This window comes from Chrysemys picta, chromosome 21 (assembly GCF_011386835.1).
Source record: "Chrysemys picta bellii isolate R12L10 chromosome 21, ASM1138683v2, whole genome shotgun sequence".
Taxonomy (NCBI): domain Eukaryota; kingdom Metazoa; phylum Chordata; order Testudines; family Emydidae; genus Chrysemys; species Chrysemys picta.
The window spans coordinates 8775797-8792968 of NC_088811.1; the positions used below are offsets into that span (position 1 = coordinate 8775797).

The 17172-nt window shown below is 53.1% G+C and overlaps 1 protein-coding gene across 10 annotated transcripts in view; it reads right to left on the reverse strand.

The window, feature by feature from the left end:
- Positions 1 to 1644: 1644 nt before the first annotated feature.
- Positions 1645 to 17172, reverse strand: part of AGRN (agrin) — a 223979-nt gene continuing 208451 nt past the window's right edge. For 4 of the 10 annotated variants that reach the window (XM_065575197.1, XM_065575199.1, XM_065575198.1 and 1 more), the window contains 8 exons: positions 17039 to 17155; positions 16048 to 16237; positions 15015 to 15102; positions 12505 to 12528; positions 9969 to 10001; positions 8122 to 8346; positions 7281 to 7384; positions 1645 to 4967 (listed from right to left, as the gene is read on the reverse strand). In XM_065575197.1, coding sequence (XP_065431269.1) covers positions 4810 to 4967; positions 7281 to 7384; positions 8122 to 8346; positions 9969 to 10001; positions 12505 to 12528; positions 15015 to 15102; positions 16048 to 16237; positions 17039 to 17155 — 939 coding nt within the window. In that variant the 3' untranslated portion in view covers positions 1645 to 4809. The remainder of the gene's footprint in view (positions 4968 to 7280; positions 7385 to 8121; positions 8347 to 9968; positions 10002 to 12504; positions 12529 to 15014; positions 15103 to 16047; positions 16238 to 17038; positions 17156 to 17172) is intronic. The other 6 variants (XM_065575206.1, XM_065575204.1, XM_065575202.1 and 3 more) reach the window with 2 other exon arrangements.

Consider the following 17172-nt stretch of genomic DNA (forward strand, 5'->3'; position numbering starts at 1 on the left):
AGGTGACTTCTCAAGGTGCCTTCCAGCCCTACATCTCTATAATTCAATGTCCTTCAATCACTATGATCAATTCATTAATTGGCAGATATGTACACGTCTGATACAGGCAGGGCACAGGAGGGCGAGCGCTATTTTAGCTCAATTCCACCCACAGACCCCAAACAACAAGAAATTTCTGCTCCCATGATCAGCAGTGAAATAGGTTAACAATGCCTGCATTTTAAATGGAGAGTTAACACAGCTATGAGATGAATGGGGCACTTCACATCTCTCCTAGCTGTTGTTTCAAGTTATGTGTTTGCAGACTCAAAGACAGTACACAGCTTAGTCCCACCGCTGCAGATAAAGACACATGCAACTTTAAAAATGCCAGTAAAGGCAATGCATGGAATAGAGAAGGCAGGTCTGGTTCTAGGCAGAGCACTGGGAAAGTCAGGGGTTTAATATTGAATTCCTAAAGCGTCTGTATTTTTTCTTAAAAGGCCTTTCCTACCCTCCACTATTCAGTGTTAAAATCTAGCCCCAGCTTGCAGTTTTTAAACTTCCAGATTTATTGTTCCAAGGCTTTGCCTTTAGGTAGAAAGATGTTCGCGAGGATACTCGTAAAAATGGAGCCATGTCAAGTGAATACAAAACCAGCCACACCGGATTATAGCTAGATAGAAAACCCAAACCAACAGGATACTGGGGGACAAAGCCCGAATTCTTAGTTGTTAAAATTCCTGGATTTTTAATCAGTTTGTGTCAGTCTTACGTTTTTCATTAGTTTCTCTCCATTTTTCTTAAAAAATAAAGAGGGAAACACAAATAGAAGATTAAAATGGATCATTCACATAATACGTCTGCCCAGCAGATCTCAGACTTGGCTGAACCTTCTAGCAGACCACGATGTAACTGTTAAAACACAAGCTCTGGGCCTGGTCCAAAGCCTGCTGGAAGTAAAAAGACTGACTCCCGTTATTACTGTCGTGCAGTAGCACCTAGGAGCCCCAGTAATGGACCACGACTCCATTGTGCTAGGGGCTGTACAAACATAGAACAGGGAGCCCCTGCCTCAAAGAGCTTACGATCTAATACTGCCCCTGACCTCAGTATAGCTTTGGACAAGCTCAAGCTAATCCTGGTGGATATTTACAGGTCTCTAAACTGTGTATTTCACTTAGCACTTACCTCTTTAGTATAGGCACTCACTACAATGATGGGAGGGGTTCTCTCATTGCTAGAGTTAATTCATGAGGCCTGCAGAAGAATTCTTCATCGACCTAGCGCTGTCTACGCCGGGGGTTAGGTCGGCTTAGCTACGGCTCTCGGGGGGTGGATTTTTCACACCCCTGAGAGACAGCTATGCCAAGGGTATGTTTTCAGTGTCGACCAGCCCTAGTTTTGGGCTAGGGAAGTAAGAAGCACCAAAGCCTAGGGCAGCAGCACACCTTTTGAGACAGGGAACGATGGGCAAAGTTCACTGGAGATAAGACTCTGCCTTTTGTTGTACATGGTACGTAATATATGAGGCTACGGTCTTGGCTTGCAAAATGACTGTCCCAAAAGGGTCTTGAGATTGACGCTCGCTAGACCAGATCCTCAGTTGGTGAAGTCAGTGTAGGTGGAAGGCAGATATGAGCCACAGAGAGACAAAGCAACGACCCCTTTTAAACATATTTAATAGTTTTCAAACTTTATTTCATGGTGATTGACGAAAGACACAAGTTAGTAATGGTAATATCATGCTGCTCCTCTACTGTGCATTGCCCTTCAGAATTCATACAGCAGTTCACAATGGTCATTAATTTACCCTAAAAATGAAGCCACGTGGACAGACAAATTGTAAAAAAAATAGCCAACCAAAAGTTAAAAAAAAAAAAAAAATCAAATCTCAATGTCTTTTTGTACATGGGAGTTATAAATGCTGTTGAAAATAAAGCCGAAGTTAAGTGCACGGCCCCCAGGGAGCGCTGCTGAATCCGATGTTGGGTCAAGATGCTCGACAACAAGGACACAATGTTTTGTTTTAAGGCATTTCCAAGCCCCAGCAAAAGCAGACAGTGTTTTGTTTTGCAGTGACCTTGGCTTCATTTTAGTGGCATTCTGGGAAATTAGCAGCTTCCTCTCTGCACACCCCTCTCCCTCTCCCCGGGGGTGGCATCTTCAGCCCTTACTTGCAGCTCGGGAGGTTTCACTGTCCAGCTAACATACGGCAGGAGAGTTTTACATTCCCGCCTTGCCGCCACCCCAGTCCGAGTTAGCCTCTGGCAACCGACACCATGTGCTTCAAGTCCAGTAGTCAGTTTGCTTTACAACACAATCACATTACTCTCCAACGGGACCCACAATATATTTACAGTTGCCACTTAAAATGTGGTATTGCCACACACAAGAAAATACTGGAATCTCCATTGTAGCTCTCAGAAGGCCACGACCTCCACTGAGTCACTAACCACTTTGGATTTTTATAGGGGCAGCAACAACGTAGGCGTAGATTTCCACCGGGAAAAATACATCTTGCCTGCTGGGACATGAAACAAGGGCTGTTCAGGTGGGATGGAGTTTTTTATTTCTTTAAGCGGGATCGGGTAAATAAAGCTAGGCAGGGAAAAGAAGAAACACATCAGGCAAGGAATATCAAACGAGCCCCTGCCTCTTCCCCACCCCAAAGAAAGGGAATCACAAGTCCAAGACAGGGCATCTTTTGAGGCCTGGGACACTTTCTAGTCCAGGCGTCCCTGGTGTGAGTTGGTCTGACTTTAGAAATAGTACTCTTGCTTTAGAAGGGGGGGAAAAAAGTGATTTTAAAAGGTATGTCGGTCCCTTTCACCTGCCTTCAGATCTCACCCCACGAAAAGCAGTTGGGTTTCCTGGCTCAGAGTTCAGCCCAGAGAAATGTTATTTTCTTGGGGGGAGGGAGCACCAGCAGGCAGGCCAGAAAACTGCAAAATGGTGGCACCTTTTGCTACAACCATAGATCACTTTATAAGAGGCAAGATCTTGCAAATTAATGCCCCCTGCTCGGCTGCTCCATAAAATGTGCTTTACACACAGTAAAGCAAAACCCGCCTAGCTCAGGGGGGGAAGGAGACGTACCGTATTAGACAGCATCAGTGAGTCCTTCCCACAGACAATGAAACTGAACACAGCAGGTCTAGGGTAATCAGACAGCAAATGTGAAAAATCGGGACACTTTTTTTTCAGGGGAAGGGGGGAATAGTTGTGTATATAAGACAAAGCCCCTTATGTCAGGATGGTCCAGATAATATCGGGAGAGCTGGTCACCCTAAGAAGGTCAGTCCTTTTCAGCATCTTGGTCCTTTTTTCTTAAACAGCCATGTGGGCTTTTTTCTCTTAACAAGAGAATCGGTGTTTGCATACTAATGCATACATGTAAATAGACACACACACACACTCACTGGGTTCAGAGCTGGAGTTACAGTATTTGCATTATAGCAAATTTTTACAAGGAATGATTTGCATCGTGGAAAATAAAAATAGCTTAAAAAACAACAACCTGACAACCCTGTCTCTTGCCTGTGTAGTAAGGGCCCAATCTTGTTCCCCATTGAAGTTATGTTTTGTATCAGGTTGTGTCTATGGGCCTTGGCCAGGATCGGGTCCCCTGTTGTGCTGGCTGTTGTACAACATGAAGTCAATGGCCAAACACCCATTAGCTTTCAAGGCGTGTAAGCAGAAATTCTTAGGACAGCTGGTCCAAACCCATCATCTCTGTAAATAGAGGACAGGCTGGAAAAGGGAAGTGTGCTTCACATGGATTACAGAGGAAAAGGGCCCTCGGCCTGTGCCCTCAAATCTTGTTGACCTTAACAGATTGGGGGTGGGTGAACCTCGCCGGATCAAGGCCTGGACAGCCAACATACTCTGCAATGTTCTCACTGGCACAAGAGAGGGCAGGTTTTGGTAAACAGCAAAGACTCTTGGAAAGCACAGCGAGGCAGTTGGGACATGTCTGGATAAAAATAAAGCCTGGAAATCAGTTTCTCAGCTGCTCCTGCATGCATCCAGGAGGAGGAGAGTGATTAACACATAAAGAAGCTGCTGCCCCTCCTCAGCCAAACGGATAAAAAAACAAACAAACTTGAGTCCAGCGAGTCAGTCGTCAAGGAGGCATGAGACAACCACAGAGCGGCGCTTTCCAACCTGCTACGAGCTGAACTTGGTCTATCTTCCAGCAAGTAGCATTCCCTGACAGAGCATCCCAGAGAAAACCACTTGAGATCCTCACACGCTGCCGTTACTGACAGAGAGGAAAGAAAGGGATGGATACGAAGCCTGCAAAAGACTTGGTAGATCCTGGCCCAAATGCAACGTGATGTCCCCCTCCCCTGAATGACGACTTCTCTGCTCAGCCAGGAATGAAGGAAGCGGAGCGTGAGATCGCAAAGCAAGGATTCCCCGAAGGCCACCGTCTTGCCGGCGCCGCGATCCTTGTTTTTCTCCCCCTCGTGGGCGTGAACAAGAACCAACACAAAATAAAAATAAAATAAGGGGGGTGGGGTGGGAAAAGGCTTCAAGTATTAATGACATGTACAATGAAGGAGGCTACGTGGGTTTGTTCCTCAGTCACTTCCTGGAGACTTGGTTCAGGGCTTGTTCTATGTTGCTGCTGCTCGATCAAAGTCCGACCGATGTGGCTACACTGCAACCAAACAAATAACCAACCAAAAAAACCAACAACAGGTGTTTCCTCCCCCTTTCTCCCTCATCCCCCCCAAAATATAAAAAGCAATAAGTTTACAAAAATAGAAAATAATTACAGCAAGAGGCAGGAGGGGGAAGGGGAAGGAAGGGCCCCTGGGGGGGTTATTTGGCTGAGCAGTGTAATATCGTCTGGTTGTTTAAAGCGTCCTCCACCAGATGCAGTTCTTGGCGGTCGACTATCACGTCCCTTATGCAGCCAATAAAGCCGGTGCTGTAGGCCTTGGGCAGTTTGTGAGCCAGGCTGAGCTTCTCTATTCCCCCTGCAAGAGATGGCATGGACAGATCAGGTAGGTGCACAGAGGATGGGCCGGTCTGTCTAGAGCAGCAGCACAGGAAAGTGACTTTCTCCATCCTGGCATTTGTGCAACGCTGCCTGCAGTGCTGCACAGCTGGGATTCCTTCCTGACCCCTCAGCAAGGAGGGGTTGGTGCCATGAAGCTTAAGAGTTAATTACTAGAGCAGACTGAAATGTTTCACTTGAAAAGTTTTCCTGGCTGGTTTTGCCAAAACTGAATTTGTTTGCAAGTCCGGGAATTTTTTTTTCCTGGAGGGGATTTTTAAAATGAAAATTTACATTTTATATCAGCACTTAGACTTCAAATATTGTTTTGTTTCTTTTTTGTTTGCTGGTGAAAATGCAGTAAAATGGCATTTTAAGTGGAAACAAAATTAATCTTTTGCTTCATGTTGCAATGTTGATCCAAAACAAAACCTGACAGGTTCAGTGGGAAAACACTTTTTCTTTTCAAACTAGAATTTCTTGTGGGAAAGACTTGGGTTTTCCAACCAGCTCTTAACCCTGATGACCCTTCTCTTAACTCCCATGTCGACAAACTATAGAGGGGATACAGCCACCGCATCGTTAAAGGCTGCATTGTCCATTAGGAAACCCTCCTATAACTTTGGCAAGGGAAATTGGTTAGAGCTGAAAATGGCACCACTTCCCCCTAATGGCGGATGTGTCTGCAAAGGCTGGAAAGAATGTGTCACGTTGCTTCTTTGTGACAGATCATCAGCAAACATGCCTTGTTGACCATTTCGATCTATCTGAAGACCTCCCCTTACTATCTGAGCACCCCACAATCCTTAAGGTACTGATCCCCCAACACCCCGTGAGGTGGGGCAGTGCTGTTATAATCAATTGACAGATGGGGAACCGAGGTACAGAGAGGCTAAATGACTTGCCCAAACACGGTGGCAGAACAGAGACCTGAACACAGGGCTCCAGAGTCTGACGCTACCACGCCAACGAGTGGAGCAAAATGGCTCACTGCACTGGGGGAAGACCATGGGGTGTAATTAAGCAGGGTTAATAGTATTTGTTGTGGGTCATTTTCGACCCTGTCCTGCCCCCCCGGATGTGAACAAACAGTTCTGAGGTCAAGTCCTGCTCTCACCCACGTCAATGGGCATTGTTGCCATGGGTTTCAGTGGGGGCAGGATCAGAAACAACGAGCCAAATTCTCTGCTGTCACAAGTCCACTGGATTTGGCAGAGAATTTGGCCCCACAGGTGTATATGCCTGTAGGTTATCTTCTGTTGATGGGCTGCATCTTGATAAGGACATACGGATATTTGTAGCAGGGTCACTGCCTCCAGAGCACCACTCCCTCCCCCCCCAGCATGGGGTGGCCCTGCAGCATCCCTGGAGCTGCCCAGACTTTACAATGACTCCCCGGGGAAGTGCCCAGTTCTGGGTCTCCCTCTCTCTGCCCAGGGTGATGACATTCCGCCCCCCAACTGGAATGGCAGGGAGGGTGTTCGGATACTGGCGCGTGCAAGAGACCGTTTTCAAAGGCAGCGGTGGTGAAATGTTTTTAAGAAAGGAGCCATTATTTGACATCGGGACACAATTCTCTGTCAAGTATCAGAAGGGTAGCCGTGTTAGTCTGAATCTGTAAAAAGCAACAGAGGGTCCTGTGGCACCTTTGAGACTAACAGACTAACCTCTGTTAGTCTCAAAGGTGCCACAGGACCCTCTGTTTCAATTCTCTGTCAGCGAAGCTGCTGGAGGAAAAAGCACAGGGCCAGAGAGTATTTCCATCATCGACTTCCCAACTGGACATGACGACATGGACATCTCTGGCACATGTGGGGAAGCCAACTCCTCCTGCTACCTTGCTGTATGGAGAATGTTCCTTTAACAGGGGCCTGCCAAAGATTCCTCAGGAGGAGTGTGGCATAGGTGGGAACAGACGCTTGATTTTAAGGGGTAGGCACTCACCAGGCGAACCCACAGTGCTGCCGGTACAATTTCTGTACTTGGTTAAACCAGCTGTCGAAGGAGGTTAATGCTTGTGTCCAGTTCTTTGAGATTTACAGAGGAAAATGTGCTATCCCTTTAACAGTACAGCAGTACCTATGGCACAAAGCAGCCATCACCTTCTCCAGCGCTGTGGCCCATCCCACTGATTTACGCCAGGGCTGATATTTCCAGACAACTAGGGGATTTAGGACTCAGTTCCCATTGGGGTTAATGGGAACGGTGTGTCTAACCCTTCTTGGGGGCTTGGAGACTCTCTGCTTTGTGGTACAGAAGGGAATTTCATTATTCCTTCCCGCGTTCAACTTACCCAGCCAAAGGGCTCCGTCGGTGTCTAGCTGAGTTGCTCCAAGAGGGGAAGAACCAGTTATGGGGGCTTCGTTGCCAACCTGCAAGGAGCCGTCTCTGTGTACTCTATTCCCAGAAAAGAGAGAGGGACACTCAGTAAAGGGGCCTGGAGCAGCGCTCTGCCTTAGCCTGACTAGGGATGCTGCAGATGGCTCCACCACCATGCATCAGCCCCCTGCTCTCTGTGCTGTCTTTGGACCACTGCATAACTTGATTTCTCCTGCCAGCACTCCTGCACTATCCCCTGCAGCGACTCCTCCTGGGAGAGGCTGGTATGACAAGCAAGGTGAGCTCTCTCCTCCAGCCTGCCTTTATGCGGGGGGTCCTGCTGCAAGCTGATGTCCCATGCAAAGCTCTCCAACAGCCCCTGCTTCCTAATACTCCCTCCCGACTCATCAGCAGAAACCACTGGCATTCCAGCCATGCGAGCAGCTCACCACTCCCCTCATCACCAATATAAATAAAAACCACAGGAGGCCCAACACGAACAGAATTCCAAGCCCTTAGCCGGCTAAAATAAAAGGCACGGACGGGAGTACTTCCTTGAGCCTGTCCCTTTGGCATTTCCTAGAATCTAGGGCAGGCAAGTCAAGGCACGCACCCCTCCAACGCCGCATTGGCCGAATACCGCTCCTCTATTATTATCTATAGGGCTCAGTGACCCACGGAGACCGCAGGGCCCGGCTTCAGGGTCATGACTCAGGTGCCCTAGACGTGACCCAGCCCAGCTCATGCCCAGCCGTGAGCATACTGTCTGCAACCCCACCAGCCCTTACCCCTCCTGCCTCCCCGAACCTCCTCACCTGTACGCTTTGATTTGAATCCACTGGTTCGTGTTCACTGGCACCGTGGAACGCAGGACAACTGGCTTGGAGCCAAGGTCATAGGTCATCTGCACATAACCATCCACTACGGCCAGGGCGATGTAGTCCGACCGCTCCAGCCCCTTCCCGCTCCACAGGATCAGACCCTGGGTGGCTTCCGTCTTGATGCTCAGTTCAAAGTGGTTCTCCTGCAAGGCCTTCTCGCTGCACCAAGGGGCCGGATGGGGGAGGGAAGACAGGCCTGAGTCAGGAAGGGGACTACTGAAGCAATGGGCAGCCCCCCACTCGGGCAGAGAGGCAGGTGGCCAGCCCACCAGAGCAACATGCGCCTCTGGTTCCAGGCAGGTCACCGCCCTGGTGGTTTACCCCGGCTAGCCTCTGGAACAAGGCACGGGGAGCGCGCGCGTGTGTGTGTGTGGGGGTGTTATACACCTATCTGCAGTACGTGATGGATCTCGGGCACAGGCAATTCACAAGGCCTGACGCGCTGTTTGCAAAATGGGATAAGAGGAGAGGCAGGGGCTGAAGCAGCCCGCCTCAGCCCCATCTTAGCCCCTGCTAAAGGCCCGAGGCACACGCGCTTTGCCCGGGGTTTCGGCTGGTGCGCAGGCCCTGGAGAATGGCCAGGAGGGGGGGCTGGGCAGGCCCCAATTCTGCTATCGAACACGGCTTCACGCACAGCAGCCTTCGAGCCAGGCGAGTTCAGTACAAAGGAGGCTCTGTCAGCTGGACTAGAAGTGCCATGGGGAGGCGTCAGCTGGGGCTGATGCCATTTTGCCCTTCACTAGCAAGTTCCCTGGGTCCGGCCAGAGGAGACATCATTCCACCTGCTGGTGCCACACACGAGGGAAGGACCCCCCCAACACCGCTGCCTCCTCACCCCCAAAGCCCCAGGGTCGTCCTCTGCCCTGACTCACAGGATGCCAGCAGGGAGCAGCACCGGGCCGGCCCTGCAGACGATGGAGTGGCCCTGTGTCAGAGTGCCTTCTCGAGCATCCAGAAATAGCACCAAAGGGTTAATGGCGAGACCATCAGGCGTCTCCGTAGCAACAAAAGTCGATGTCGCTTGACCCTCCCCCAGTGACTTGGACTGACACCCACCCGGGGAAGAGAGGCATAATGGGAGCTGGAGGGAAGGCTGCACTTTGCACCTGGGGCAACAGAGACATTCTCCTCCTAAAACCAGTGCATTACTGGGGCCAGCCTATCCCCCAACAGAATCCACATCTCCGCTCAGTCACTCCTGGGGTGGGATACAATATCCCAGCCTCGTTCCTGCCACTGGCGACAGCACTGAGCGACTGGCCACGTTGCCTCTGTGGTTACAGGTGGCTATATGTGCTGGGTTTCCCTCTCTGTTCTCCCAGACCCGTGTGCACACAGAACACCAGACAAAACAGAGAGCCGCAGGGAGAGCATTTTATTCCCAAGGGACGCTGCAGCCAAAGAGCCAGAGGGCAGCTCTGGGTGAAGCCCGCATCACCAGCAATATGACCCAGCCTCCCCACTAAGCTGTGGGCATTTGCTCTATCAAGCGTTTGCTTGGTGGGTGAGTTACTGTGGAAAGGCAGATCCAGAGCGGGTAAATGACTTGCTCCAGGACACAGAGCTGTAGCCCCATCTCCTGAGTCCTCGTCCTGTGCTGTATGGGCCCCCCCACTTCCCCGCCTTGCCTTTATTTCAGGCTCTCGCAGGCTGCGAACCATCGTCCCTTATCAATAAAAAGCCAACCGTTCAGACACGCACGACAGACAGACAGAGAGGCCAACAGAGCAGCCACACCAGAGCGCACAAGACACGAGAGCAGAAGGCTGGTGGAGACTCACCTGCGATCCGGGGCATAGTCCAGCGCTTCGGGACTTAGAAGCAGGAAGAAAGGGGAGGCATGCCATAAGCGCCAGAGGAGAAAAAAGAAAACCACCCGCCTGGCTCACGGGAGGCCCCGGGTGCGGTGCACGGCCCTGCCTGGCTCAGGGCAGCTTCTCACCCTGAGCACAAAGCCTGGGGAACGGTCTCTAGAGGGAATCAAATGTCCTTTGGGGCTGCCTGGATTTCCTGACACCCATGGGGGTGAATTCTCAGGACTCCGGGAAGCAGGGACATGGCATGTCTGACCCACACAGGAACGCGGAGCCCACTGCATGTTCAGCCTCCACTTTCACTACAGCTTTGCTGTGGATGCTCTGAAGGCTGCCTGCGAAAGGGGGGAGGCCAGGCAGCAAGGTACTATTTCAAGGCAGGACTGGAGAGGGTGCTGCAAGGGGTCCTGCTAATTACACAGCTGCTTTTGCTACTGGTACGTATTTGCATCAAGAAACCCCTCAGAGATTCCAACTGTCCAATCCAGACTGGCTGACACAGGGCAAGAGAGGGTTTGCATGGCTCAGGGGATGGGCAATAGGAGATGGAGCCTTTTGCCACTAGCTCAGCAGTTTGCATCTAGCCCAGAGTGGCAGCAGATCCCACCCAACCGGTCTTTGGTGGTGGATCTTGGTACAGTTTGTCATAGACAGGTGTCTGCATCAGCAAGATCGGCCCCTTGTTGGCTGTCTGATGAGCGGCCAAGGCCTGAATGGCTGAGGAGCAAACTCTGGGTCAGGGCTGGGACACTTTGGCAGGGCTGCGTGGGGGAAATCCTGTCCTGCTCACATGAGGGGCCAGTCTCAGGGTCTGAAGTCAAGGGCATTTCATGCCCAGCATGACACAGCAAGGCAACTGTGTCATTAGCAACAGCTCCGCGTGGCCAGCATGCCTCCAACCTTTACAGACTGAGGTAGAAGAATCTGGTTTCTAGCCATCAGCCCTTATGGGCAACTCTGCAGAGCACGCCCCGAGCGGCGCCAGCGAGTGTCTACTGCCAAATCCCAGCTGGAGAAGCGTTAAGCTCCACTGCCGGTTGGATGCCCAGGTGAGTGGGCACTGGCTGGCACCGCTGTGGAACAGCTCCCCAAGCAAGCCGGGAAGCAGTGACCCTTTCTCATTTGGGGCAGCGCAGAGAGGTAGCAGCGTTCCACTACCCTACGAGTGTGCATCGCTCCTCCTGGCACAGCGGGGTAGCCTGGCTTCCAGCTGCATGGCAAAGAGACTCGGCATGCTGCCAGCTGGACGGCTGCTGGGAGATGCGGGGCTCACATCATGTAGCCGGTGAGGGGGCCAGGCTCCTGTGAGGATGCCCCCGGCTGCTCTCAGCATGCAGCATCAGTCAGGCTGCTTTGCTTTCCGCCTCCCTCAGTGCAGACATGCATGCATGCAGGTTCTCAGCCTCCGAGCCCTCCTTCCAGTTCCTGGCCTGGAGAGAATGAGGTGGGACGGGGATGCACCAGACTGCTTGCGCCCCCCACCCCCAAACACACACACAACAGAGAATGCAACTGGATGAGCCACTGTTGCTTCCAAGGGATCAGGTACCCCCCACTTCTGCTCCCAGACAACCAGCAAATAAGCAGCCGTCAAGAATCCTCTCTCCCAGCCAAACCTTGGCACCAAGGAGCCCCTCCCTGCATGTCACCCAGTGGGCATCTGGGCCACGTTCCCTGGGGTGGCAGGAGCTCAGGGCCTGGCTCTGCACACCCTCCCTCCAGCTTTACACTGCATGGACTCACTCCGGATCCACACTGGTACAAGTGGGCGCAGAATCAGGCTCCCAGAGGGTCCACCCTGCTCACTGCTTCACCCCTTCATTGCTGACTGAAGAGATGCTTGACAAAGGATCCCCCGCTCACTTCCCCGCTAGCCCCCATGCCCATTGCCCTGAACACATCTGCGCTGATGGAGCTAACCCGCACACACCACTGGCATAAAGTCTGGCCCCCCTGAAGCCAATGGCAAAAGCTCCCATCCAGGGCCGGCTCCAGGGTTTTGGCCGCCCCAAGCAGCCAGACAAACAAAAAAAAAGCCGCGATCGCGATCTGCGGTGGCAATTCGGCGGGAGGTCCTTCGCTCCGAGCAGGAGTGAGGGACTGTCCGCCAAATTGCCGCCGAACTGCTGGACGTGCCGCCCCTCTCCGAAGTGGCCGCTCCAAGCACCTGCTTGGTAAGATGGGAGCCGGCCCTGCTCCCATCCACTTCAATGAGGGCAGCGTCTCAGTCCTGCATTCTGAGCCCAGCCCCTCGCTCCTTCTCTCAGCACCTCACCCTGCCAGTGAAACGCAAGTGGCGCCCACTGCAAAGCTCTGTTCTTCCCAGGTGCTGGATGAGAGATTCCCAGCAGCTGTCCTCTCCCTCAAACACCGCTCGCTATCTGGCTGTGTGGAACAGGGCTCGGGGTCAAGGAGGGAAGCCCAGGGCAGGGGATGGCAATCTATGTGCAGTGGTGGAGGGCAGATGGCTGACAGTGAGGAGGGGTGTGTGTGAACTACTTACGCTGGGATCTCATTGGTCAGTTGGCTTGAAAACAAAGAAACAAGGACATTCAGAAGAGACAGACAGACAGACAAAGAGCAACAAGCAATGGGGGTGTTAGCAGTGGTAGGTGGGGGAGCAGAGTGGGAAGAGGGCAGAGAGTAATTAGTTATCTGGTTCCAGAAATGCTGAATGGTCCCCAGAGCTGGGTACTAGCTGGACTAGCTCCAGGAACCATGAGGCTGAGGAACAGCTAGGAAACTAGTTGAGATTCCCTTTGGATAAAACCAGCGGCTGAGCTACCCTGATGTGGATTAGACAAGTCGGTCACTGCTGGGGGCTTGGTGGGGTCACACAGGGTCAGCCGCAGGTGGGCAGCACCGCCCGGCTGACAGCGCATTGTTATTAGCTGCCCACAATGCTCCACTGAGTGTGAGAGAAAACCCCCCAACGGGCCAGTAAAACAAACGGACAAGCCAGAATCAGGAGACACTGGGATAAAATTAACTCCCGAAGTCAACGGAGGGGTGCCAGGGATGACTTTGGCCCAGGTGCGGTTGGAAGATGCCAAACAGCGACACCCGCGTAGTACAGATGGCCCCTAGCAGCACCATCGCGGCACAAACAGCCAGTGACAGGGTCCCAGGGGAGTTCGTTTAAACCATCAGCTTGAAAACAAAGGGCCCAATTCTGCCCTCAGTCAGTGATCCATTTCAATGGGGTTGCAGAAGCAGAACTGAGGGTAGAATTGACCCCACTGTTTGGGATGGAGCTGTCAGGGGAAATGCTGCCCTCAGCTACACCCGGGCTGCTCCATTGGACTCAGCAGTGCAGGGGTGTAACTGAGATCCGAATTTGGCCCACAGCATATTAAATGGAAACAAATTCTTCAAATCCCAGCCTGCGGCAGCCAGCTGAAATTCCTGTGTGGGAGGAGAGCTCGGGGACACTGTGGATTGACAGCACTAGCATCAATGTTAAGCATTAGCTTAAAAAAGAGAAGGTTAAGGGGTGACTTGATTACTATCTACAGGTACCTACGTGGGGAACAAATATTTAATAATGGGCTCTTCAGTCTAGCAGAGAAAGGCCTAACATGATTCAATGGCTGGAAGCTGAAGCTCGACAAATTCAGACTAGAAATAAAACATCTATTTTTAATGGTGCGAGTCATTAGCCACTGGAATAATTTACCCAGGGCTGTGGTGGATTCTCCATCACTGACCATTTTAAAATCCAGCCGGGATGTTTTATTTAAAAGCTCTGCTCTGGGGATTAGTGTGGGGCAGTTCTCCGGCCTGGGCTCGGCAGGAGGGCAGACTAGACAATCACAACGGTCCCTTCTGGCCTCGGAATCTATGAATTTCGGGTCTGCAAACCTGACTTTGGATTCGGCTTCCGGTCACCCGCACAGGGGAGCCTGGGCCCTGCAGCCTAGTCCCTGATGGACGTTTGGCTACATCACAAGCCACACGAGTAATCATTGGGAGCCAACCAATGATGAGGATAGGAAATTTACAGTAAGGAGCCTATAGTTTCCCGAGCCCCGTACCCATTAGTCAGTTATACAGTACAATATCGGCCTCTGGGGTGCAGGCCAGGCCAGGCCAGGGCCCGGCAGAACGCTGGCCAAGGACAGTCTCTGACAGCTGGCAAGCAATGAAGCCTGGTGGGAAGGGCGGGAAGAGTTCTCAGCAGCACCGCTGGGTCCTGGGATCTCCTCCTGGCCTCCTCCATTCCAGGGAGATTGGGGCAGAGCAGAGCTGGGCTGAGCCTAAACCCTGCATCTGAAAAGCCTTGAACTGTGAACTCTGCAGGTAGGGCCCATTCTGCCGGGTGTTACAGCCAAGTCTCAGAAAGGGGGGGAGGGGGGAGTCTGTTCCATAAGGGAGACAGACACAGAAGGAGACTGACAGTGACCGGAGACCAAGACATACAAAGATAGGAGAGCACAGAAAGATGGGGAGCAGGCCCCTGGGAGAGCTGGGTGACCGTGCTGTAGAGGTCCCTCACTGCAGGAGTGTTTACACGGCAGCTCCTGATAGGGACAGAGCTCCCACTCTCGCTATTCTGCACCCTTAGGGCTGCCCAAACTGGCTGGAGGATGTCACTCGTCCTCAAAGCTGCAGGACCCTCTCGCTCCCCTCAGCCTGCAAGGTTTGCAGGGTACAGTCCCAGATCAGTTCTGGGTGTCGTAACACATTGTTGCTATTGGGCGCTGACCTCACTCCCAGACTGGATGACTGATCTGGGCCAGTAACTCTGGAGAGTGGATCCCACCCAGCTTAGGGACTGCGCATGCACTAGACCTCCAGACAGCAGCTGAGCGGGAAATCCACCAACCTAACTCATGAGCAAAAATGTCCATGTTTGGGTGTCTTGTGGGACGGGACTGAAGGGGAGGAAAAGACCAGACCAGGAGAGGGTGATGGGTGAAATCGCAGCTCTGCCCACCCCAGGTCTGAGCACTTAGCTCCCACCAGTACCTCCCCCCCTTCGATTTAACCTCCCCAAACCTCAGTCCAGCTCACCTCTTTGTCACAGCATTGTGGTACTCCAGGTAGGTCTTGCCATCAAAGGCAATGGCCTCCGAATCTCCTGCTGCCTTCTCGATGATCACTGCAGGCGAGGAGAGAAGCAGAAGCAGGGATCACGACACTATCGGTGCATCTCCACAGAGCAATAATAAACCGGCCCGACACAGAGCGCTCCCGACGGGTCCAGGGCACCTAGCAAACTCGCCTGCTCCTGGGGTTCGTTAGGAACTTGACGCCCTGAGCAAGTCCTTGGCTCCCACACCTTTTGAGCGACCAGGGGCCAGCGTGCGGAGCGAGGTCAGGCCAGTTTAGGGCCTACCAGCCAGGTTATTTGACATCCACAGCCTCGCTTGGTTTTGAGGCAGAGGCGAGTGAAACAGGGTAGCCTGGTTTGGGGAGTTGGGTTTATATAAAACCAAAGAGGAGTGAACTAGAGAGCGATCATCTATTTCCTAAGCACCGAACCCCAGATCTTCACACTGCTCCTCTCAGCGCGGCCATGCCGAGGTCTGATTTTAAGAAGTACCATAAGGGTAAGTTTCAGGAGAGTCAATGGGACTCGGGCTTCTAAGTCGGCTAAGCAGGGTGACACCTACAGATCCTTACAAGCCAGGACCGGCGAGTGCATTGCTCCTGTACAAAGCCACCGCAAAAGACCCGGTTCCTGCCCCAAGGAGCTTACAGTGGGGACAGATGACAGTCCAGCCTCACTGTGCACAGGGAGAGCCAGAGGACGGGGCTTCCTTTGGTTAACTCAGTGGGCCACGTTTTCACTGACGCGCCTCATGTAAAACGCTAGCAGCCGCAGGGCACGCTGCTCTCACCCGGTCATATCCTGTAATTCTAGAGCATGGCCAGGCCACGGGACCCCAAGGCCCTTGCCCAGGAACATGAGTGGCACCAACGAGACTAAAACCCCAGCTGTGGCCTGAGAGTTTCCAGCCGGTTGCCATCGGCGCTCTGCAGAGCCGGGCTAATGGGCGAGGTCACTGCCGTCTGGCCCAGGCCCGCTTCCCGCCAGCCTCACCTTTCTCGCAGCGTGCCCCAGAGAAGCCCCTCTGGCAGGCGCACTCGTAGCTCTCTAGCCGGGGGGTGCACATGCCTCCGTTCTGGCAGGGGTTGGGTTTCTGGGAGCAGGGGTGGGAGCGGAAGGCAGAGATCTCAATGGCGCTGTGGATGTTCTCTTCCTTCAGGACCGGGATGCCCTTAATGGAGATCTGAAAGGGGGGGGTGCACAGGGAGGGAAGCCAGAGACAGCATGAGGTTTACACTCCACTCCCAGCTGGGGTTTGGAGGGAGGGTGGGCACAAAGAAAGGAGGGTACGTACAGAGTCCATCCCAGGAAGGACATGGAAATTCAGCTCATCACCTCCTGCACCAGGGGAGGCCAACCTGTGGCTCGGGAGCCACATGCGGCTCTTCGGAAGTTAACATGCGGCTCCTTGTACAGGCACCGACTCCGGGGCTGGAGCTACAGGCGCCAACTTTCCAATGTGCCGGGGGATGCTCACGGCTCAACCCCTGGCTCTGCCACAGGCCCTGCCCCCACTGCACCCTTTCCTACCCCCTCCCCTGACCTGTAGTGCCCTCGCTCCTCCCCCCTTCCCCCCCAGAGCCTCCTGCATGCCACAAAACAGGTGCAGAGACGGGGGAGCTGATGGGGGGGCACTGCTGACGTATTACTGTGGCTCTTTGGCAATGTCCATTGGTAAATTCTGGCTCCTTCTCAGGCTCAGGTTGGCCTCCCCTGCCCTAGAATGAACTTCCCTGAGCCTGGTATGTCCCGCTGGCATGGCCCTCAAGAACACGCCCTGCCCTCCCCCTAGCTGAGCATGCATCACCATGCTGCAAAATGTCCCCCCGGTGCTTGGGGAGCAGGATGCCCCCTGGCCTGACCTAAGGCTCCTGTGACTTCTACAATGGTGGCACAGTGGGGTACCAGGGACGGAAGGCAGCCAACCATTGGGTCCTCGCTGCTGGGTGCCCGCGCAGGGCTCCCCTCGAACCTACAGTCTTACCCTCTGCACGGCTCCGTCAAAGCTGGTGGAGATGGCCGCGGCGCGCGCCAGCTTGCTGAAGTCGGGCGCTCCCCCCACGTAGAGGGGCTCCTTCAGATTCAGGGAGGTGTGAGGAACCTGGGGGCGGGGGAAGA